The 24,114-nt window shown below is 44.8% G+C and overlaps 1 protein-coding gene across 10 annotated transcripts in view; it reads right to left on the bottom strand.

The window, feature by feature from the left end:
* The window catches only part of LOC121552080 (clathrin coat assembly protein AP180), a 46,733-nt gene extending 32,794 nt beyond the window's left edge, over positions 1–13,939 (bottom strand). For 2 of the 10 annotated variants that reach the window (XM_041864773.2, XM_041864775.2), the window contains exons 1-2: positions 13,245–13,937; positions 12,859–13,011 (exon numbers count right to left, since the gene is read on the bottom strand). In XM_041864773.2, the coding sequence (XP_041720707.1) occupies positions 12,859–12,988 (130 nt within the window). In that variant the 5' untranslated portion in view covers positions 12,989–13,011; positions 13,245–13,937. Of the gene's footprint in view, positions 1–12,858; positions 13,133–13,244 lie in introns of all 10 variants that reach the window. The other 8 variants (XM_041864776.2, XM_041864778.2, XM_041864783.2 and 5 more) reach the window with 7 other exon arrangements.
* Between the last annotated feature and the right edge of the window lie 10,175 nt (positions 13,940–24,114).

Raw genomic sequence — 24,114 nt, 5'->3', positions numbered from 1 at the left:
CTTTAAGAAGCCCTCCTGTTCTCCACTCATTACCTGTATTAACTGCACCTGTTTGAACTTGTTACCTGTATAAAAGACACCTGTCCACACACTCAATCAAACAGACTCCAACCTCTCCACAATGGCCAAGACCAGAGAGCTGTGTAAGGACATCAGGAATAAAATTGTAGACCTGCACAAGGCTGGGATGGGCTAGAGGACAGTAGGCAAGCAGCTTGGTGAGAAGGCAACAACTGTTGGCGCAATTATTAGAAAATGGAAGAAGTTCAAGATGACGGTCAATCACCCTCGGTCTGGGGCTCCATGCAAGATCTCACCTCGTGGGGCATCAATGATCATGAGGAAGGTGAGGGATCAGCCCAGAACTACACGGCAGGACCTGGTCAATGACCTGAAGAGAGCTGGGACTACAGTCTCAAAGAAAACCATTAGTAACACACTACGCCGTCATGGATTAAAATCCTGCAGCGCACGCAAGGTCCCCCTGCTCAAGCCAGCGCATGTCCAGGCCCGTCTGAAGTTTGCCAATGACCATCTGGATGATCCAGAGGAGGAATGGGAGAAGGTTTTGTGGTCTGATGAGACAAAAATAGAGCTTTTTGGTCTAAACTCCACTCGCCGTGTTTGGAGGAAGAAGAAGGATGAGTACAACCCCAAGAACACCATCCCAACCGTGAAGCATGGAGGTGGAAACATCATTCTTTGGGGATGCTTTTCTGCAAAGGGGACAGGACGACTGCACCGTATTGAGGGGAGGATGGATGGGGCCATGTATCGCAAGATACCCTCCTTCCCTCAGTAAGAGCATTGAAGATGGGTCGTGGCTGGGTCTTCCAGCATGACAACGACCCGAAACACACAGCCAGGGCAACTAGGGAGTGGCTCCGTAAGAAGCATCTCAAGGTCCTGGAGTGGCCTAGCCAGTCTCCAGACCTGAACCCAATAGAAAATCTTTGGAGGGAGCTGAAAGTCCGTATTGCCCAGCGACAGCCCCGAAACCTGAAGGATCTGGAGAAGGTCTGTATGGAGGAGTGGGCCAAAATCCCTGCTGCAGTGTGGGCAAACCTGGTCAAGACCTACAGGAAACGTATGATCTCTGTAATTGCAAACAAAGGTTTCTGTACCAAATATTAAGTTCTGCTTTTCTGACGTATCAAATACTTATGTCATGCAATAAAATGCAAATGAATTACTTAAAAATCATACATTGTGATTTTCTGGATTTTTGTTTTAGATTCCATCTCTCACAGTTGACGTGTACCTATGATAAAAATTACAGACCTCTACATGCTTTGTAAGTAGGAAAACCTGCAAAATCGGCAGTGTATCAAATACTTGTTCTCCCCACTGTAGACAGGTGTGTGCCTTTCCAAATCATGTCCAATCAATTGGATTTACCACAGGTGGACTCCAATCAAGTTGTAGAAACATCTCAAGGATGATCAATGGAAACAGCATGCACCTGAGCTCAATTTCGAGTCTCATAGTAAAGGGTCTGAATACTTATTTGTAATACATTTGCCAACATTTCTAAACACCTGTTTTCACTTTGTCATTATGGGTTATTGTGTGTAGATTGATGAGGAATTTTTATTTTTTAATCCATTATATATATGTATTATATATATATATACACATTCACTACCAGTCAAACGTTTGGACACACCTATTCATTCTAGGGTTTTTCTTTATTTTTACTCTTTTTTTACATTGTAGAATAATAATGAAGACATCAAAACTATGATACAATACCTATGGAATCATTTAGTAACCAAAAAAGTGTTAAACAAATCAAAAGATATTTTATATTTGAGATTCTTCAAATAGCCATCCTTTGCCTTGATGACAGCTTTGCACACTCTTGGCATTCTCTCAACCAGCTTCATGAGATAGTCACCTGGAATGCATTTCAATTAACAGGTGTGCCTTCTTAAATGTTAATTTGCAGAATTTATTTCCTTCTTAATGTGTTTGAGCCAATCAGTTGTGTTGTGACAAGGTAGGAGGGGTATACAGAAGATATCCCTATATGCTAAAAGTCTATGTCCATATTATGGCAAGAACAGCTCAAATAAGTAGAGAAACGACAGTCCATCATTACTTTAAGACATGAATGTGAGTAAATACGGAACAGTGCAGTCGCAAAAACCATCAAGAGCTGTAATGAAACTGGCTCTCATGAGGACCACCACAGGAAAGGAAGACCCAGAGTTACCTCTGCTGCAGAGGATAAGTTCATTAGAGTTACCAGCCTCACAAATTGCAGCCCAAATAAATGTTTCACAGAGTTCATGTCACAGACACATCTCAACATCAACTGTTCAGAGGGGACTGTGTGAATCAGGCCTTCGTGGTCGAATTGCTGCAAAGAAACCACAACTAAAGGACACCAATAAGAAGAAGAGACCTGCTTGGGCCAAGAAACATGAGCAATGGACATTAGACCGGAGGAAATGTATCCTTTGGTCTGGAGTCCAAATTTGAGATTTTTGGTTCCAACCGCTGTGTTTTTGTGAGGTGCGGTGTGGGTGAACGGATGATCTCCGCATGTGTAGTTCCCACCGTAAAGCATGGAGGGGGAGGTGTTATGGTGTGGGGGTGCTTTGCTGGTGACACTGTCTGTGATTCATTTAGAATTCAAGGCACATTTAACCAGCATGGCTACCACAGCATTCTGCAGCGATACGCTATCCCATCTGGTTTGGGCTTAGTTGGACTATCCTTTGTTTTTCAACAGGACAATGACCCAACACACCTCCAGGCGGTGTAATGGCTATTTTACCAAGAAGGAGAGTGATGGAGTGCTGCATCAGATGACCTGGCCTCCACAATCCCCCTACCTCAATCCAATTGAGATGGTTTGGGATGAGTCGGACGGCAGGGTGAAGGAAAAGCAGCCAACAAGCAAGTGCTCAGCATATGTGGGAACTCCTTCAAGACTGTTGGAAAAGCATTCCAGGTGAAGCTGGTTGAGAGAATGCAAAGATTTTGCAAAGCTGTCATCAAGGCAAAGGGTGTCTACTTTGAAGAATCTCAAATATATATTTTGATTTGTTTAACACTGTTTTGGTTACTACATGATTCCATATGTGTTATTTCATAGTTTTGATGTCTTCACTATTATTCTACAATGTAGAAAATAGTAAAAAATAAAGAACAACCCTTGAATGAGCAGGTGTGTCCAAACTTTTGACTGGTAGTGTATACAAGTATATATATATATATATATACAGTTGAAGTCGGAACTTTACATACACTTAGGTTGGAAACATTAAAACTTGTTTTTCAACCACTCCACAAATGTCTTGTTAACAAACTATAGTTTTGGCATCTACTTTGTGCATGACACAAGTCATTTTTCCAACAATTGTTCACAGACAGATTATTTAATTTATAATTCACTGTATCACAATTCCAGTGGGTCAGAAGTTTACATACACTAAGTTGACTGTGCATTTAAACAGCTTGGAAAATTCCAGAAAATGATGTCATGGCTTTAGAAGCTTCTGATAGGCTAATTGACATCATTTGAGTCAATTGGAGGTGTACCTGTGGATGTATTGCAGTGCCTCTTTGCTTGACATCATGGGAAAATCAAAAGAAATCAGCCAAGACCTCAGAAAAAACATTGTAGACCACAAGTCTGGTTCATCCTTGAGAGCAATTTCCAAACACCTGAAGGTACCACGTTCATCTGTACAAACAATAGTACGCAAGTGTAAACACCATGGGGCCACACAGCCGTCATACCACTCAGGAAGGAGACGCATTCTGTCTCCTAGAGATGAACGTACTCTGGTGCGAAAAGTGCAAATCAATCCCAGAACAACAGCAAAGGACCTTGTGAAGATGCTGGAGGAAACACGTACAAACTTATCTATATCCACAGTAAAACAAGTCCTATATCAACATAACCTGAAAGGCCGCTCAGCAAGGAAGAAGCCACTGCTCCAAAACCACCATAAAAAAGCCAGATTACGGTTTGCAACTGCACATGGGGACAAAGATCGTACTTTTTGGAGAAATGTCCTCTGGTCTGATTAAACAAAAATAGAACTGTTTGGCCATAATGACCATCGTTATGTTTGGAGGAAAAAGGGGGTGTCTTGCAAGCCGAAGAACACCATCCCAACCGTGAAGCACGGGGGTGGCAGCATCATGCTGTGGGGGTGCTTTGCTGCAGGAGGGACTGGTGCACTTTATTATGTGGATATATTGAAGCAACATCTCAAGAAATCAGTCAGGAAGTTAAAGCTTGGTCGCAATGGGTCTTCCAAATGGACAAATTCCACAGCATTTCAGCCCTGCCACAAAAGGACCAGCTGACATCATGTCAGTGATTCTCTCGTTAACACAGGTGAGAGTGTTGACGAGGACAAGGCTGGAGATCACTTTGTCATGCTGATTGTGTTAGAATAACAGACTGGAAGCTTTAAAAGGAGGGTGGTGCTTAAAATCATTGTTCTTCCTCTGTTAACCATGGTTACCTGCAAGGAAACATGTGCCATCATCATTGCTTTGCACAAATAGGGCTTCACAGGCAAGGAAATTGCTGCTAGTAAGATTGCACCGAAATCAACCATTTATCGGATCATTAAGAACTTCAAGAAGAGAGGTTCAATTGTTGTGAAGAAGGCTTCAGGGCGCCCAAAAAAGTCCAGCAAGCGCCAGGACCGTCTCCTAAAGTTGATTCAGTTGTGGGATCGGGTACCATCAGTGCAGAGCTTGCTCAGGAATGGCAGCAGACAGGTGTGAGTGCATCTGCACGCACAGTGAGGCGAAGACTTTTGGAGGATGGACTGGTGTCAAGAAGGGCAGCGGGGAAGCCACTTCTCTCCAGGAAAAACATCAGGGACAGACTGATATTCTGCATTCTGCTGAGGACTGGGGTGAAGTCATTTTCCCTGATGAATCCCCTTTCCGATTGTTTGGGGCATCCGGAAAAAAGCTTGTCCGGAGAAGACAAGGTGAGCGCTACCATCAGTCCTGTGTCATGTCAACAGTAAAGCATCCTGAGACCATTCATGTGTGGGGTTGCTTCTCAGCCAAGGGAGTGGGCTCACTCACAATTTTGCCTAAGAACACAGCCATGAATAAAGAATGGTACCAACACATCCTCCGAGAGCAACTTCTCCCAACCATCCAAGAACAGTTTGGTGACGAACAATGCCTTTTCCAGCATGATGGAGCTCCTTGCCATAAGGCAAAAGTGATAACTAAGTGGCTCGGTGAACAAAACATCGACATTTTGGGTCCATGGCCAGGAAACTCCCCAGACCTTAATCCCATTGAGAACTTGTGGTCAATGCTCAAGAGGCGGGTGGACAAACAAAAACCCACAAATTCTGACAAACTCCAAGCATTGATTATGCAAGAATGGGCTGCCATCAGTCAGGATGTGGCCCAGAAGTCAATTGACAGCATGCCAGGGCGGATTGCAGAGGTCTTGAAAAATAAGGGTCAACACTGCAAATATTGACTCTTTGCATAAACTTAATATAATTGTCAATAAAAGCTTTTGACACTTATGGAATGCTTGTAATTATACTTCAGTATACCATTGTAACATCTGACAAAAATATCTAAAAACACTGAAGCAGCAAACTTTGTGAAGACCAGTACTTGTGTCATTCTCAAAACTTTTGACCACGACTGTATATATACACATACAGTGGGGAAAAAAAAGTATTTAGTCAGCCACCAATTGTGCAAGTTCTCCCACTTAAAAAGATGAGAGAGGCCTGTAATTTTCATCATAGGTACACGTCAACTATGACAGACAAAATGAGAAAAAAAATCCAGAAAATCACATTGTAGAATTTTTAATGAATTTATTTGCAAATTATGGTGGAAAATAAGTATTTGGTCAATAACAAAAGTTTCTCAATACTTTGTTATATACCCTTTGTTGGCAATGACACAGGTCAAACGTTTTCTGTAAGTCTTGCTGGTATTTTGGCCCATTCCTCCATGCAGATCTCCTCTAGAGCAGTGATGTTTTGGGGCTGTCGCTGGGCAACACGGACTTTCAACTCCCTCCAAAGATTTTCTATGGGGTTGAGATCTGGAGACTGGCTAGGCCACTCCAGGACCTTGAAATGCTTCTTACAAAGCCACTCCTTTGTTGCCCGGGCGGTGTGTTTGGAATCATTGTCATGCTGAAAGACCCAGCCACGTTTCATCTTCAATGCCCTTGCTGATGGAAGGAGATGATGTACGCAGTATCAGCATGGGCGAGTTGATAGCTCAGTTAGTTCGGGCCCAACAAGCGCAACAGGACTTTCAAGAACGAACACTGGAAGAACAGCGTCTACAGAATGTCCGCCTGCTTGAGGAAGTCAGGAAGCTGCGAAGAGAAATGTGGACCGAATCGCATCCCAATCAGTTTTTAATCAAGCTAACGGAGGACGACGACATCGAGACCTACCTCTGCACGTTTGAACGGACAGCACTCCGGGAAGGATGGCCCAAGGCGAAGTGGGCGAGTCTGCTGGCCCCGTTCCTGTCCAGAGACGCCCAAAATGGGTATTATGACCTCAACACCGAACAGGCGGCTAACTACGACTGTCTCAAGAGGGAGATACTCAGCCGCTACGGGTACAGCCTGGCCCATTAGGCCCAGCTGGTCCACGACTGGAGGTTCGTGGCCGACGCTTTCCCCCGAGCCCAGATGAGCGACCTACTGCGCATCACCAGGGCATGGCTCCTAACCGACGTAGCCGCCCTCCCTGTTATCGACAAAGTGTTCATGGATCACTTCTTAGGCGAGCCTACGCACGTCCCAGACCTTGGAGGACCTCTTGGGAGCCGTGGAGACGCACCAGAATACTGTGGCCCTGCTGAAGGGGACACAGGCTGAGTCCGGGAGCCATCGGAGGGGACAGAACGACAACCCCACCACGTACTCCCAGCCGGGCTAAAGGACTACAGACCCACGGAGAGACAGCCGGGGGAGAGTCGACCGCCGCCGCCGACCCCAGGTGGATGAAGACCAAAGGAGCTGTTTTGAGTGTGGCTCCCGGGGACACCTCGCATTGAATTGCCCAGGCCGAGAGGAGTCAATGCCATCAGTAGGCCCCGGAGATGACCTGGGCCACGCAGTAAACTATGTCACCTCCTGTTGGGCCCACAGCGAACCACCAGCACCCATGGTCCCGGTGAAAGTCAACGGTCACGACACCCACGCTCTGTTGGATTCCAGGAGTGTGGTAACGCTGGTACAAGCGTGCCTGCTGGCCCAGCCGACCGACCGTGGAGAGGAGATGTCCGTCTCCTGTGTCCACGGCGACACCAAGCAGCATTCAACTGGGCAGGCCACCACCGTGATGTCACAAGGGAGCTGCCAGATGGTGGTGGGTGCCGTTCCTGAGTTGCGCACCTGGGAATGGAGAAGACCAGGGAACGGATCGCCGCCCGGTTTCACTGGCCCGGGATGAGGCGGGCCGTGGAAGACTATTGCCGCAGCTGCACGGAATGTCAAATCACTGCCCCAAAAGCACACTTGCGGAACCCGCTGGTTCCCCTACCGATCATCGGAGTGCCGTTTGAACACATCGCCATGGGTCCCTTGGTAAAAACAGCCCGAGGACACCGGTACATCCTGGTAATAGTAGATTTTGCCACCCGATATCCCGAGGCCATTCCCTTACGGGCAGCAGTCTCCAAGGGAATTGCCCGGGAGCTGTTCCACCTCTTCAGCCGGGTGGGCATCCCGAACGAGATCCTGACCGACCAAGGTACAGAGTTCATGGCTCGTCGAACAGTTCAATAACACGCTCAAACAAATGCTGCGGAAGATCTTCGAGCGGGACGGGAAGAACTGGGACCAGCTACTACCCCACCTAATGTTCTCGATCCGAGAAGTGCCCCAGGCATCCACTGGGTTTTCCCCTTTTGAACTCCTCTACGGGAGGAGACCACGCGGCCTACTGGATCTCGCCAAGGAGGTGTGGGAAGCCCAGCCGACCTCTACGAACACGTAGAAACTATGAGGGAGCGGAGGACAGCCATATGGCAAGTGGTAAGGGAACAAATGGAGAAGGCTCAGCGTGCCCAAGCCAAGGTCTACAATCGGGGGACCCAGCCCCGAGAGTTCCAGGTGGGTGACAATGTGCTAGTTTTAATCCCCACCGCAGAAAGTAAGTTCCTGGCAACATGGCACGGGCCGTACGAGGTGACAGAGAAGCTGGGACCTGTAAATTACTGCGTATGGCAGCTGGGGAGCCGAAAACCTAATAGATTTACCACGTGAACCTATTGAAGAGGTGGCATGTGAGGACAGCCTTGGCCGTGTTGTGGTCAAAACCTGTGACGTCGACGGGACCAGTGGTGGTCCCGAGCCTTGAGGACCTCGGACCCGCCCAGAAGCAAGTGCTTCGGGAGCTCATAGATCAGAACACTGCCATGTTTTCAGAGAAACCGGGCCGAACGACCCTCATTGAACACCAGGCCGTGAAGCAGGAGGTGGAGGCTATGCTGAGGATGGGAGTCGTCGAGGAGGGGGTGAACGACATCAGTTTGTTCGATGTCTACCCCATGCAGAGGGTGGACGAGCTCATTGACCGGTTGGGAAAGGCACGGTACATCAGCACCCTGGACCTGACCAAGGGATATTGGCAGGTACCATTGGCAGCCTCCTCCCGGGAGAAGACGTCATTCTCGACACCGGATGGCTTATACCAATACCTGGTCCTCCCGTTCGGTCTCCATGGAGCCCCGCCCACGTTCCAGCGCCCGATGGACCGAGTCCTCCAACCCCACCAACAGTACGCAGCGCCCTATTTGGATGACATCATCATCCACAGCCAAGGTTGGGAAGAGCACCTGACGTGCCTCCAGGCAGTACTGGACGCGCTCAGGCAAGCCGGGTTGACAGCGAATCCCAAGAAATGCAAGCTGGGGTTCGAGGAGGTGGAGTACCTGGGGTATCTAATCGGACAGGGGAACGTCAAGCCCCAGGAGAGGAAGGTACAGGCGGTTCGTGACTGGCCCGTTCCCCGCACAAAGACACTGGTCAAGTCCTTCCTGGGGCTGGCGGGATACTATAGCCGGTTTATCCCCAACTTTGGGGCTATAGCCTCCCCCCTTACCGATCTGACCAGGGCCGCCTCCCGAAAACAGTGAAGTGGTCGGATGAGGCCGAAGCGGCCTTCAGGCGCCTGTAGGAAGCCCTGTGCTCCCATCCGATTCTCGTGACACCCGATTTCCAGGTACCGATGCTGGTGCAGACGGATGCCTGCGACATGAGACTAGGGGCTGTCCTGTCCCAGGTACACGATGGGGAGGAACACCCCAACATGTACATAAGCCGGAAGATGATACCCAGAGAAAATAAGTACTCGATTGTCGAGAGAGTGTCTAGTGGTGAAGTGGGCGCTAGACACTCTCAAGTATTACCTGTTGGGCACCCACTTCACCCCTGGTCACAGACCATGCTCCCCTGGTCTGGATGGCCAGGGGAAAGGACACAAACGATCGAGTCACCAGGTGGTTCTTGTCCCTTCAACGCTTCTCTTTTTCTGTTGTGCACAGGTCAGGGGCAAAGCATGGGAACGTGAATGCCATATCGAAAAGGGAGACATACATCACACTGACAACCGGCCCATCCCCGACAGGGCTAAGGGGGAGGGGTAGGGGGGGCGTACCACGGACAAGCTATCAGGGGGAGACTCGTCGTGGCCTGGTGACAGACTGAGTCTACAGCACACAGCGGTGGCTCCCTCTGCTGAACATGCCAGGTCTCGACGGGTCCTCCGGCCAGGACTTAATGGGGCTGATTGAGGCTGGTGAGTAATCAAGGGGCTGATTGCTCACCAGCTGTACGGGGCCCATAAAGATGCCAGGAGTGCAGCACAGGGGAGAGGTCGGAGGTAGTGAGCGGTTGCTACCAGATAGACATCCTCACGGTCTGCTAGAACCGAGGGGCTCGGTGTTCTACCCCAGAGGCGACAGTGTTCCCCGGAGCCCAGAAGACGGTAACCCGGAAGCGGTCTCCTGGAGGAGACCTATGTTCTTGTCTTCTTCTTTATTGTTTTAAATGCACACCCTTAACTGAGGTAACACACTTGTGTCTGATCTGTGTAAACGTTTAGATCAAACCCCCTGGTCTGCCACAATATATACACTACCGGTCAAAAGTTTTAGAACATCTACTCATTCAAGGGTTTTTCTTTATTTTTACTATTTTCTACATTGTAGAATAATAGTGAAGACATCAAAACTATGAAATAACACATATAGAATCATGTAGTAACCAAAAAAGTTTTCAACAAATCTAAATAAATTGTATATTTGAGACTCTTCAAATAGCAACCTTTTGCCTAGATGACAGCTTTGCATCTGAGCTTTGAATTCTCTGTTCTGTGGTTGCTTTGGAAGTACATCTGACTACGGCATCACATACCTGTGGCCTCGAGGCAAGTTTGGAATTGGATTATCCCTGAGGAGAAGACAAATAATATGCCCTACTAGAGTTTCCAATAATATATTTAGGTTAAACGGAGCCCTTGCCTAAAAATGATGGCCTAATTTAATGTTTTGGTGTTTGAAGCCTTGAATGTTGCCTTGAGGGCATTAACTATGCGCCAAGAAAAGAATATAGGGGAAACATTGTGCCCTATATTCATTTTGTTTGTTGAATGGCCATGAAATTGATATACACTGTACATGCACTGGCATTAACTCCAAGGCAAGAGACATAGCTACAGGTACTCAAATATCAATGTCACAACACAGACAAGACACAGACAATATCCTTCCACCTGGATAAAGACAGGAGCCGTTTGCATTGTGCTTGTTTAATCCCGCTTATTGTATTTGGTTAACGTGTAAAAAATAAACGACTATAGTAAACATACACTGAGTATACCAAACATTAGGAATACCTTCTTAATATTGAGTTGCACCCCCTCCCCCCTTTTGCCCTCAAAACAGACTAAATTCGTCAGGGCATGGACTCTACAAGGTGTCGAAAGCATTCCACAGAGATGCTGGCCCATGTTGACTCCAATGCTTCCCACAGTTGTGTCAAGTTGGCTGGATGTCCTTTGGGTGGTGGACCATTCTTGATACACACAGGAAAGTGGGAAAAACCCAGCAGCATTGCAGTTCATGACACAAACCGGTGCGCCTGACACCTACTACCATACCCTGTTCAAAGGCACAAATATGGTGTCTTGCCCATTCACCCTCTGAATGGCACACATACACAATCCATGTCTCAATTGTCTCAAGGCTTAAAGATCCTTCTTTAACCTGTCTCCTCCCCTAACAAGTGACATCAATAAGGGATCATAGCTTTCACCTGGATTCACCTGGTCAGTCTATGTCATGGAAAGAGCAATGTTTTATATACTCAGTGCATGTTGTTGGGTAAGAATCTCCCTTCTCTGGACAGTCATACTCTGAGTTCTCTGTCTGTCTCTGTGCAATGCTAAGCTAATCCCCAGTCTCCTGCCTACTTTAGCATTAGCATGGTCACCTTTGGCTGTGTAAATAATACAGGCCAGTCATTGGCTGATTCATGCATTATTCAGTGGGGAGTGGATCACACGATATAAGTTCTGAGTCCTGCTAGACCTAGCCTGAGACTGGGCCGGCCACCTGACCACACACACACACACAGGCAGGTGGAACACCATTCATCCATGCACCGGAGGACGACTGCTTTAGTCTGACTCGGGCTGCTAGGCCCCATGACAGTGATTAATATTGTCTTGTCATGAGGTGGACCCTGAGTCTTTATGGACGTAGCGCTGTGTGGCCTGAAGTTGCAATTCTGTGGTGATGCAGGGAAAATTGGCTACTGGTGAATAAGCAAAATTGGACATTAAGTCCTATCTATCTACAGTAGGCCTACATCTATCTGTTTTCTAGTTGTTGCCCATTTAATTGTCACTTGATATAATGTATAGTGTATAGGCTATACCTGTGAAACCAAGTGAGGAAGCTCTTTAGCTAATCAATAACAAAGACAACTAGCAGACACCACAGCCATTGAAGACTTGAAGACATGCACTCCTGCCATATGGATCACTTATGGGAAGTGTGGGCGGTGTAGTGTGCAACGACAAGTGAACAAGGGCAAATGTAATGTATTGTGACTAGGCCTCTGTGTGTGTCAGTCTGTTTTGAGTTATGACCACCTTTCTCTCCAATCACTGTGAGCTACACATGTAGGATGACTAGGGGTCACCATTGGGGTCATCTCCATGGTAACAGAAATTCATGGTAGGCCTAGCACTCTTGTCATGCCAGGCAGGAGCATAGAAATGTAATGCATTGGTTGATGATTCAACAAGCTCTCACAGTCTCACATCAGAATTAGATGTTCATCCATGTTTCTCAAACGTCAAATTTCAAAGTGTTTAAGGTTAAGTTTAGGCATTAACTCTGCATTTTTAAGGTTAGAGTTAAGTTTAGGCATTAACTATGAAAGCTTAAGGTTAGGTATTAACTCTGAATGGTTAAGGTAAGGGTTAAGGTTTGGGATAGTCTTAAAACAAAAATCTCAAAAACTACTTTCTATTCCTAGATTCGAACATTCAATCTTTGGCACCAGAGGCATATGTTTACATATAACCTACTTGAAGGTAACAACACTCACTGTTGCCCTTAGTGGCCGGTTTTCACCGTCATCTCCCGATGTTCTCAGTCCATGGATGGACTTCTATACTGACTTGTATCAGGGGTGACCTGGCTGGATGATTACCATCTAAAGGGATAGGCCTATTCCAATGGATGTCAACCATTTTTTCCATAGATATCTAATCAACTCATTATGCAGTGTTCTACACTTGTGTGTGTGTGTGTGTGTGTGTGTTCAAGTGTGCAAAAGGGTTGGGATGAGAGTACACTTACATTCCAGGTGCTTTTTCTTGGGCGCCATCACCTCGTGAGTGGTTGCCTTGCAGACGGCGCGAGATACCTCTGATCCCGTCAACTGGTACTGCGCAGCGGCAATACGATCCGTGAGCGTCTGCCCCGACATTTTCTCCTAGTGTAGTAGACCACCTTTATTTCACCAAGGAGAAAAATAAAATAAAAAGGCGGTCTTGCTACAGGAATAAGGGGATCAACGATGCCAGTGCTGTGCGGTCCTCTCTAAATCCCCCACGAATAGGCCTGTGACCTTCTGGATGGGCGAATAATTTTCCAAATTAGCTCAAATAAATAAATAAAGATTTCATTTGACATTAAATAATTGGGTCACGTTGATATGTGTGCTCTGACATGGGTAGACTTACGCTAGATTGCCTTCTTCCTTCTGTGTCCCGCTATATGGTTCAGTTCAGCACCTTGGATAAAGTCACTCTTACGTAACACTACGCTGGAAATACAATCTATTTCCTCAGCCCACAGCAATAAAGCAATAATAAAGAAGCAATTAGGAGATTGTAAACGCTGCGACCGCACAGCGCTTCTTATCCTTAGAATGAATGGGTTTGGCCAAATGTCCAACCTTCATCAAACATACATAGAATATTCCGTTATCCGTTTTGCAGGAACATCGGTTACACGGTCAAGTGTTTCCTTCCCCACGACGCACGCAAAAAAGGCAAACCGAAGGAGTAAAGTGCACGGGGGACTTTCAAAATAATGATTTTGGAGTAGTGACGCACAGTGTCCTCGTCGGCTCGTGGATTAAAACCTTCGCTCCGGAAGTTTTTTTCTGATCAAGAATGTCTGATAGGCGCGTTGCGCTTCTCTCTCTGTCGACAGCAGATGTGCCTCTACCCCTGTGGCAGGAGACAACACTGACCGTCGCACCAATCCAAGGAGGCGGTATAGGCTACCAGGCTATACTTTATGGAGATGTTGGAAATAATTGTGTCTTCCACTCACTCGAATGTATGTTTATTTAGACTGTAGGCCTATCTATCTGGCTATCTATCCTCTCCCCCCGTGCAGTGTTAGGACAGGGTCAGGTGACGCTTCATTAACAAACCGACACACGTCCATCCCACGCTCACCGTGGCGCGTTCTTAAAGGGGAATATTCCTACGCTACGGTATAGCAGTTAATTTACGAGTGTGCACTGCTGCAATGGTGTTTTTATATTCGTTTTTTATTTCCATTCGTTTTATTATTATTATTTGGAATTCAGTTTCAGTTAGTTTTCAGACCTGATTTGTTCGGTTTGGTTAGTTCTATTGGAAAACAAATATTTATATTTTATATTATTTAGTTTTAGTTTCAATGTTAGTGTTAAGGACAGAAAGCATGCGTGGGAGGCTAGGAGCCATTTATGTTTGATAGTTTTGTTTGAGTTTTTTGGGATGCCACTTCTTGCAACTCGGGGGAACTCGGGCTGTAATACATACAGTGCATTCGGAAAGTATTCAGACCCCTTGACTTTTTCCACATTTTGTTACTTTACAGCCTTATTCAATCATGGATTGAATATTTTTTCCCCCTCAATCTACACACAATACCCCATAATGACAAAGTGAAAACAGGTTTTTAGAATTTTTTCCAAATGTATTGAAAATCAAAATCAGAAATATCTTATTTACATAAGTATTCAGACCCTTTCCTATGAGACTCGGAATTGAGCTCAAGTGCATCCTGTTTCCATTGATCAGCCTTGAGATGTTTCTACAACTTGATTGGAGGCCACCTGTGATAAATTCAATGGATTGTACATTATTTGGAAAGGCACACACCTGTCTATATAAGGTCCCACAGTTGACAGTGCATGTCAGAGCAAAAACCAAGCCATGAGTTCGAAGGAATTGTCCGTAGAGCTCAGAGACAGGATTGTGTCGAGGCACAGATCTGGAGAAAGGTACCAAAAATTGTCTGCAGCATTGAAGGTCCCCAAGAACACAGTGGCCTCCATAATTCTTAAATGGAAGAAGTTTGGAACTACCAAGACTCTTCCTAGAGCTGGCAGCCCGGCCAAACTGAGCAAACGGGGGAGAAGGGCCTTGGTCAGGGAGGTGACCAAGAACCCAATGGTCACTCTGACAGAGCTCCAGAGTTCCTCTGTGGAGATGGGAGAACCTTCCAGACGGACAACCATCTCTGCTGCACTCCACCAATCAGGCCTTTATGGTAGAGTGGCCAGACGGCAGTCACTCCTCAGTAAAAGGCACATGACAGCCCGCATGGAGTTTGCCAAAAGGCTCCTAAAGACTCTCAGACCACGAGAAACAAGATTGTCTGGTCTGATGAAACCAAGATTGAACTCTTTGGCCTGAATGCCAAGCATCACATCTGGACGAAACCTGGGTGAAGCATGGTGGTGGCAGCATTATGCTGTTGGGATGTTTTTCAGTGGCAGGGACTGGGAGACTAGTCAGGATCGAGGGAAAGATTAATGGAGCAAAGTACAGAGAGATCCTTGATGAAAACCTGCTTCAGAGAGCTCAGGACCTCAGACTGGGGCGAAGGTTCACCTTCCAACAAGACAATGACCCTAAGCACACAGCAAAGACAATGCAGGACTGGTTTCGGGACAAGTCTCTGAATGACCATGAGCGGCCCAGCCAGAGCCCGGACTTGAACCCGATCGAACATCTTTGGAGAGACCTGAAAATAGCTGTGCAGCGACGCTCCCCATCCAACCTGACAGAGGTTGAGAGGATCTGCAGAGAAGAATGGGAGAAACTCCCCAAATACAGGTGTGCCAAGCTTGTAGCGTCATACCCAAGAAGACTTGAAAGACTGTAATCACTGCCAAAGGTGCTTCAACAAAGTACTGAGTAAAGAGTCTGAATACTTATGTAAACATGATTTTTAATTTTTTAAATTTTTATTACATTTGTACAAATTTAATTACATTTGTAAAAAAAAAAACGTTTTTGCTTTGTAATTATCGGGTATTGTTTGTAGATTCATGAGGGGAAAAAACAATTCAATCCATTTTAGAATAAGGCTGTAACGTAACAAAATGTGGAAAAAGTCAAAGGGTCTGAATACTTTCCGAATGCACAGTAAGGTCATGGGTGAGGTCATAGGTTAGGTTAGGTTTAAATTACAAAGTCAATCTCAATGTGACTTGATTTAAAAGGAATAGCTCCAAGACAAAAACAAATATGGTGGAAGGAAACTCTCTCGCCCATGTTTACACCAATCGAAGGCTTTTTAACTTTAGTAGTACATGTAAGAAGAATCAAGTTAGCTACTTAGCTGATTTCCCCCCCCCCCACACACACTACATTTAAACATAATTCATGTTAGTTTTGGTTTTTAATTTAGTAAATCTTTGGAGTCAAAAATAATAGTTTCAATATAGTTTTAGTTTTTCAAACGGGTTTGTTAATTATTTTATTTCAGTTTACTAAATTGTTTTTTCATGATTCGTTTTCGTTTACTAATAACCTTGGCCTAAAGACCCCTTATAAATAAAGTAGCATTATCTGTCATTTGTTGTGCAAAGCTATACGGGGAGAGATACACTATTTATATAAAAGTATGTGGACACCTCTTCAAATTAGTGGATTTTGCTGACAGGTGTATAAAATCGAGCACAAAGCCATGCAATCTCATAGACAAACATTGGCAGTAGAATGGCCTTACTGAAGAGCTCAGTGACTTTCAATATGGCACTGTCATAGGATGCCACCTTTCCAACAAGTCAGTTCGTCAATTTTCTGCCCTACTAGAGCTACCCCGGTCAACTGTAAGTGCTGTTATTGTGGAAACCTCTAGGAGCAACAACGGCTCAGCCACGAAGTGGTAGGCCACCAAGAGGATGGTGGCACCTTAATTGGGGAGGACGGGTTTGTGGTAATCGGCGACCGGGAGACCCATGGGGCGGTGCACAATTGGCCCAGCGTCGTCCAGGGTAGGGGAGGGAATGGCCAGCAGGGATGTTGGTAGAGCATGGCGTTTGCAACGCCAGTGTTGTGGGAAAAAATATAAAAATATAATGTATGCACTCACTAACTGTAAGTCGCTCTGTATAAGACTAAAATGTAAATGTAAAATGTATCAAATGCATCAAACACATGGTTTCTATGTGTTTGATGCCACTCCATTTACTCCGTTCCGCCGAGTGCTGAAGCGCGTAGCGTTTATAAATTGTCTGTCCTCGGTGGCAACACTCACTACCAAGTTCCAAACTGCCTCTGGAAGCAAAGTCAGCACAATAACTGTTAGTCAGAAGCTTCATGAAATGGGTTTCCATGGCCGAGCAGCCGTACACAAGCCTAAGATCACCATGCACAATGCCAAGTATGGGCTGGAGTGATGTAAAGCTTGCCGCCATTGGACTCTGGAGCAGTGGAAACGCATTCTCTGGAGTGATAAATCACGCTTCACCATCTGGCAGTCCGATGGACGAATCTGGGTTTGTCGGATGCCAGGAGAACTCTACCTGTCCCAATGCATAGTGCCAACTGTAAAGTTTGATGGAGGAGGAATAATGGTCTGGGGCTGTTTTTCATGGTTCGGGCTAGGCCCCTTATTTCCAGTGAAGAGAAATCTAAACGCTACAGCATACAATTACATTCTAGATGATTCTGTGCTTCCAACTTTGTGGCAACAGTTTGGGGAAGGCCCTTTCCTGTTTCAGCATGGCAATGCCTCCGTGTACAAAGCGAGGGCCATACAGAAATGGTTTGTTGAGATCGGTGTGGAAGAATTTGACTGGCCTGCACAGAGCCCTGACCTCAACCCCATCTAACACCTTTGGAATGAATTGGAACGCCGACTGCGAGCCAGGCCTAAATGCCCAACATCAGTGCCCGACCTCACTAATGCTCTAGTGGCTGAATGGAAGCAAGTCCCCGCAGCAATGTTCCAACATCTAGTGGAAAGCCTTCCTAGAAGAGTGGAGGCTGTTATAGCAGCAAAGGGTGGACCAACTCCATATTAACGCCCATGATTTTGGAATGAGATGTTCGACGAGCAGGTGTCCACATACTTTTGGTAATGTAGTGTATAATAGGCAAGAACTGCATTTTATAAAGGCCAATTTATTCTAGGCACGTTATTATAGGCCTGATGATTAAATCGATATGTAACTTGAATTGTCTTGAGTCGGAAAAAACATTGAGTAAAGCCTTTAGCCCACTAATTGTCCTTGGGGGGGAAATAGTCCTCTAAAACTGTAGGCCACTGAATAAATGCATAAAAACATAATGTGTAATCTGCCCAGCCTACCATGTGCTCAGATTATTGTTTTCGTGCAATAGGCCCTTTTCACGTGACGTCAGACAACTTCCGTTCTGCCGCGATGCAGGTTATGTTTACATCCGGTGTCGCTTAGGAACGCTTAGCTAGTAGCACATCATTATGGAGTTCACCCAGTCCCTTTCACATCTGCCACCAATACGACTTAACGACGTAGAACGACTTGCTGACAAGTGGTCCCTTACTTCAAGATCGAAGCTTGATAAAGGCTACAAGTTCTTCGTTGAAGGTTACCTGTTTGATTATGAAGGTACGTGTTTATCTTTATTTAGCTTAAATTAGCCCTATGCTAGCGAAGGTTATGAGCTGACGAGTTTCTGTTTTGCAGCCTCTTTTTAATATTACTGCTGTTTGTATCGACCGTAAGATAAGAGTCAGTAATGTATTAATGGCTAATGCTGCGCCCTTTCTCCCAATCACTGTATTGAAACAGTCTCAAGTGTAGTTAACGGTGAGGTGACAGTGAGAGGGCGATGTTACAGGTCCATGAAGAAAAATGAGGAGGCTCATCGGCTTCAGGTTTCTCAGATAAACAGTTCTCTAACATTATGATAAGATAGGTTAAGATAGATAAGTTTTCTTTTTGTTGTGTTTTGCTGCGGTTGCAGATTTAATAAGAATGATTCCACAAAGTTCCACTGTGGATCAGTTTGTTTCTCAGTCTGAGCTCTGATTTTGTATCATTAAACTTAATACACAACGAAATTCTTACAAACCGATGTGGGTTGTTGACGGCAATAAAGACTGGGAAAGATTCTGTGATAACTCAAAATGTTCAAATTTTCGATAAGTGTTGGCACTACTTGTCAAAGGTTTCAGAACAGCCAATTTTTCTTAATTAAAAAAAAGAAATTGGGTTTTGAAAATTGTGTACAGTAGTTTATAATGAAACGCAGAAAAAATGTTTTGTAAGTACAGCACTAATTGTTATGTCTCTATGAACAGGTTACACTAGACTCTGCAGAGGTTCCTGTGGTACTCAATCACATGTCATGTTCCTGCTCTGCTGGGAAAGCACTATGTAATCACATAGTAGCACTTATTTTTCAAAGTGCTCACTATGTTACCATGGGCTTTAAGACAGTGCCATTGCCTCTGTCATGCACCAGCGCACTGCAGACCTGGCACCGGCCTAGGACACAGGTCAGACATTATTTGTTACACTGATGCAGAACTTTGCAGTTTGTATTGACTTTTGACAATGTATTGTTCATCATTATTATATCACAGGGAATTGTACCAGAGGCCACCAATGATATGGCGGTGTGTAAACCAGCGGCTAAGAAAAAAACAAGTGTCAGAGCTGGTGTGAAGTGCACACTGTACCGAGCCTATGATGGTGAGTCTGAATGAGCCCCCGCCTGTACTAGAGCACAAAGACTTTAGTGCATTTCTAAAATAATACAAACATAAAAGTGATTATTATTTGTTACTTTTTATATAGACTTTCAGTGGATATTTTTTATTTGTATTAGAAGCATGTACGAGACTGGATGAGTGTGGTTGTCTTTTTTAGTGAAAAAGATAAGGTGGCATTTAATGAAATCTAAACTTGACATATCTCACTTTCATGCCAGGGCCTATTCCGGATCCTCACGTCATGGCCAGTGCTGAGAAACTGAAAGACATCCGTCCACAACCAGGGATTTGCAAATTGCTGCACGGGCTTGAGGGCCTTAATTTGGTGGACTCTAAATTTGGCCCTGTGCCATTTGGGTCTGTGCTTTCTTACCAGTGCCCTCTAGAATTAAGTAGAGATATTATTAAACACCCTGGTGCCAGTGAGTTTCCTCAGTTGCCTATTGAAGGTTACAACTTTAAATTTCCCATTGATTTTGAGCCCAACTACATACAACAATGTCATTTGGACAGCCTGATTGTGTCAGAGGAGATGTCTGCTGCTATTGAAGCAGAAACAAGAATGCAGTCAGAATGCCAGCTGTGGAGCCAGGTACGCAAACCCCGACTGACAGCCAGCAGATTCCGTGAAATATGCCATGTTCGTGGGGGAGTTGTCTGCCAAGGCTTTGGCAACCCGCATTCTGAGAGGAACTCCTCAGACAGCTGCTATGAGAAGAGGGTTGGATCTGGAACCTGAGATACTGAGGCAATATTCTGATTTTTGTGATGTCTCTCTGAAACAATGCGGGGTCATCATCCACCCTGATTCACCTCACCTTGCAGCCAGCCCGGATGCTAAAGTCTTCTGCCCAACAGAAGCACCACCATTTGGTCTTGCTGAGGTTAAGAGTTGCGATGTTGAAAATGTTACCCAAGTTAAACACCTGATCACAGTTAAAGGCCAGGCCTGCCTTAAGAAGAGCCACAAATACTACTATCAGGTTCAAGGCCAACTCGCCTTAACCCCCTGTTATGTTGTGGGTCAATTTGACCGCTTTCCACTTTGCGTTGTTAAAATAAGTAAACATTTTTCGCCATGAAATTACATGACTTTTCCTCATTTAGGGTAAGAACCTAACTGCAAAATGTGGACACACTGATGTGTTGTGGAATGTCTGTGTATATTTTGTATACAAACATGATGTTGTGGGTATTTTGACCCGGAGGCTTTCATGTGTATATATATTTGGACAGGTGCAAAACAAAAAAAGTGTCTTTGATGTATTTTGTTTTGACTGGTCCTGGTTGTACTTTTTAGAATTGTGTTTGGGTTAAAAAGGGCTTCCAAGCCTCTCCTCAGTGTGAGAGCAGCAGGTCCCTGACACAGACACTCAAAAATGAGCTCAAAAAGATTTTCAATCAATGAAGTTTATCACAAATTCTGGACTGTGACAGAGAAAAAGAAGAAGAGGTTTCAGAGACAGAGGATATTTCAGAGATAGAGGACAATGTGTTGATGATAGATTTTGTTCATTGAAGAGGATTCAGAGGAGGAGTCTGCCGCACCATCCCCTACATCAGATGAGAGACAGAGCATGCAACAAGCATATAAGAGAAGAGAAGACATGGAAGTTAAAGATGGTATATGAATGGTAACACAACGAGGTAAGAGACCTCAGCTTCCAATGTAATAAAAATGGTTCAGGACCTACACGATTTGCTGTACTCGAGTCCATGACATACAATCAGCTTTTGACTCTAAAGAAAGAGAAGATTGTTCTGGACATGACCAACTTGGAGGGGGAGCCGAGATTTCAAGAGAACTGGAAGCCACTGGATCGGATTGACTTGCATGCATACATTGGATTGCTCATATTAGCTGGAGCTCTACCGGTAAACGGAGAAGCAACGCCAGCTGTGGAATGAAGAGAATGGAAGGCCAATATTTGGCAACAATGTCTCTACAAGAATTCCACATAATTTCTGGTGATTCGCTTTGATAACCGTGATACCAGAGGTGACGTGAAAGAGACAAATAGTGCAATCAGAGATGTATGGGATAAATGGGTGGAAATTCTACCGTTACTGTAAATCCCAGTCCTCATGTTACAGTTGATGAACGCCTGTCCATTCAGAGGAGTTGTCCCTTCAGACAGTATATGCCAAACAAGCCTGGATATGCAAGTTTACACTGGGAAGCCACCAGGCGGAGTGCCTGAGAAAACCAGGGATGGGGGGTGCGGACATGAGTGAAGGGCTGCAAGGTATAACATCACGTGTGACAACTTCTCACATCCTACCGCCTTGGTGTTGAACTACAGAAGAGAAAGCTGACCATGGTTGGAACAATCAGAAAAACAAACCTGAACTTCCCAGTGAGCTTTGAAAATGCAGGGAGAACTGTGAATTCCTCTAAATTTGTTTCTCTGAAAATGCAACTGTGTTTCATACTGCCCAAAGAAGAACAAGAATGTTTTGTAATGAGCACAATGCACAAAGATGCATCGCTGAGTGCAAGAGAGGAATCAACACAAATAATGGACTAAATTCCACCAAAGGAGGAGTTGACAATTTGGATAAAGTCACAGCAACATATAGTTGTAGCGCATGACTGCCCGCTGGCCTTTGGTGATTTTCTACAACATTGTGGATGTGTCCGCTCACAATGCCTAGTCCCGTGGACTGAAATCAACCAGCAATGGAATGGTGGCAAATTGTACCGACGGGTTTAGAGGAGCTCGGCAAAGCTCATCACTCCAAGATCAGAGGAGAGGGTCCTCGGTGACAGCAGCTGCATTGCCGTCCAGAAAATTCAAGCTGACCATCAACAATGCCTCCAATCAACCAGAAATGGATCCAGTGGATACAGGCAGTGGCAAGAAACGGAAAAAGATGCCAGCGCCCCCCGACAAGACAGTAAAACAAGCACCACTTGTGTAGAATGCACAAATACATCTGCAGAAAGCACACACACACATTGTGTTAAATGTAGAGAGAAAGACTGAAGGGATAATATGGACAATAGGGGGGAAAAACCTACTTGGGGAAACTGAAAAATCTTGTTTGTGAGAAAGGAAATATGTTTAACAAATAGTTCTTAAATATTGTTTAAAAAAAATAAAAAGTATTGTATTTTTCTTTCTGAAATGTCTGATAAGACAAAAATAAAGTTGTTTTGTTTATTTAATTCTTTGACTGTTTGAGTGTGTTTAAACCGAAGCGGTCAATTTGACCCGTAACATAATGGATGTCATTTTTTTCCAGCAAAGCACAAGGGTTAAGCGGACTTCAGTGGTGTGACTTCATTACAGATACCCGCACTGACTTCACAGTTGAGAGAATCTTTAGGGATGAGGAGATTATCCACTCAATGCGACAGAAGCTTGATCATTTCTATTATAACATCTACATGGATGTCTTCTTAAGTTATAAAACATAAGGCAGAATTTTATGTGTAAATAGTGTTAAGGTAAATGTGGAAGGTGAACCTTTGACATTTTTTTCTTTAACTGCAAATTAACTTGTCATATACTGTATATCTCCTATGTACTGAAACACACATTTTGAAAAGGATTGTGATGTAAATGTCGACATGTTTTTCTTTAACTGCAAATGAACTTAATTGTGTTATATACTGTATATCTATGTATTGAAATACAAATTTTGAAAAGGATTGCGATGTTGTAAATGCTCTTACCAAAATCAAAAGGATTGGAAGCAGTTGCTTGCAAACATATATTTAATAGTTCCATCAGTGCCATGACACATAAGCACATAACATGGTTAATAGTTGGATATTTTTACAATATATCACATTAGGTTCATTAATAGCTATGAAAAAGTTATTACCCTTAACAAAAACATACAGTATAACATTAGATCAATTAAATTACCAACAAAGTTAATTCATATTTACATTTTTTTGTACATACAATACAGTAATATAAAAGTACTTCTATTTACAGCCCATCTAGCTTACTCAGGGAAATATACAACTTCCAGTTGACAAAAACATCAGACTGGTTTGTCTCCTTTAATGTCAAGAGGTCCCTGATAGTTCGACATGAGGCAGCAGATGGCCCACAGCTGATTCACTGAACCCACTGTGGAAAGAGGAACAAGCCCATCCCAGATATGGTACTCCTTCACCCTCCGTATGGCCCTCTCGACTAAAATCCTCAGCCGGGCGATGGCCTGGGTCTTAAGAGTGTCCTCCCTGCTGAGCTGAGGAGATTTTTTTCAGTGGAGGGATGACGAGTGTTGCCCCCACTTCTGACAACATCCTCTCGATCAGGAAACCCTTGTCCACCATTAATTCATCTCCGGGCTGAAGTAAATGCAAGATCTGACATTTCCGTGTTATTTCCATGTCGGAGATGGAGCCTGTGTAGAGCTTTGATACAAATGTGATAACACCACATGGAGCTACACCAATCAGCCCTTTAAAGGTGGTGTGATTTTTGTAGCTCGAAAAGGTTTCTGACTGTAGTGAGAGGGAGGATGGTGTTTCACAGCGGATCTCGGTGCAGTCTACTATAACTCTCACCTGAGGGCAGTAGAGCTTGAACTTATCAGGCATTGTGGCCTGCACCTGCTCTCTTGTCATCCACACCGGCAGTGAGCCAAGAACCTGGT

The sequence above is a fragment of the Coregonus clupeaformis genome, chromosome 36, assembly GCF_020615455.1.
Source record: "Coregonus clupeaformis isolate EN_2021a chromosome 36, ASM2061545v1, whole genome shotgun sequence".
Taxonomy (NCBI): domain Eukaryota; kingdom Metazoa; phylum Chordata; class Actinopteri; order Salmoniformes; family Salmonidae; genus Coregonus; species Coregonus clupeaformis.
Note: the sequence above shows the minus strand (reverse complement) of the source record. Positions and strands in the feature narration are given on the sequence as shown.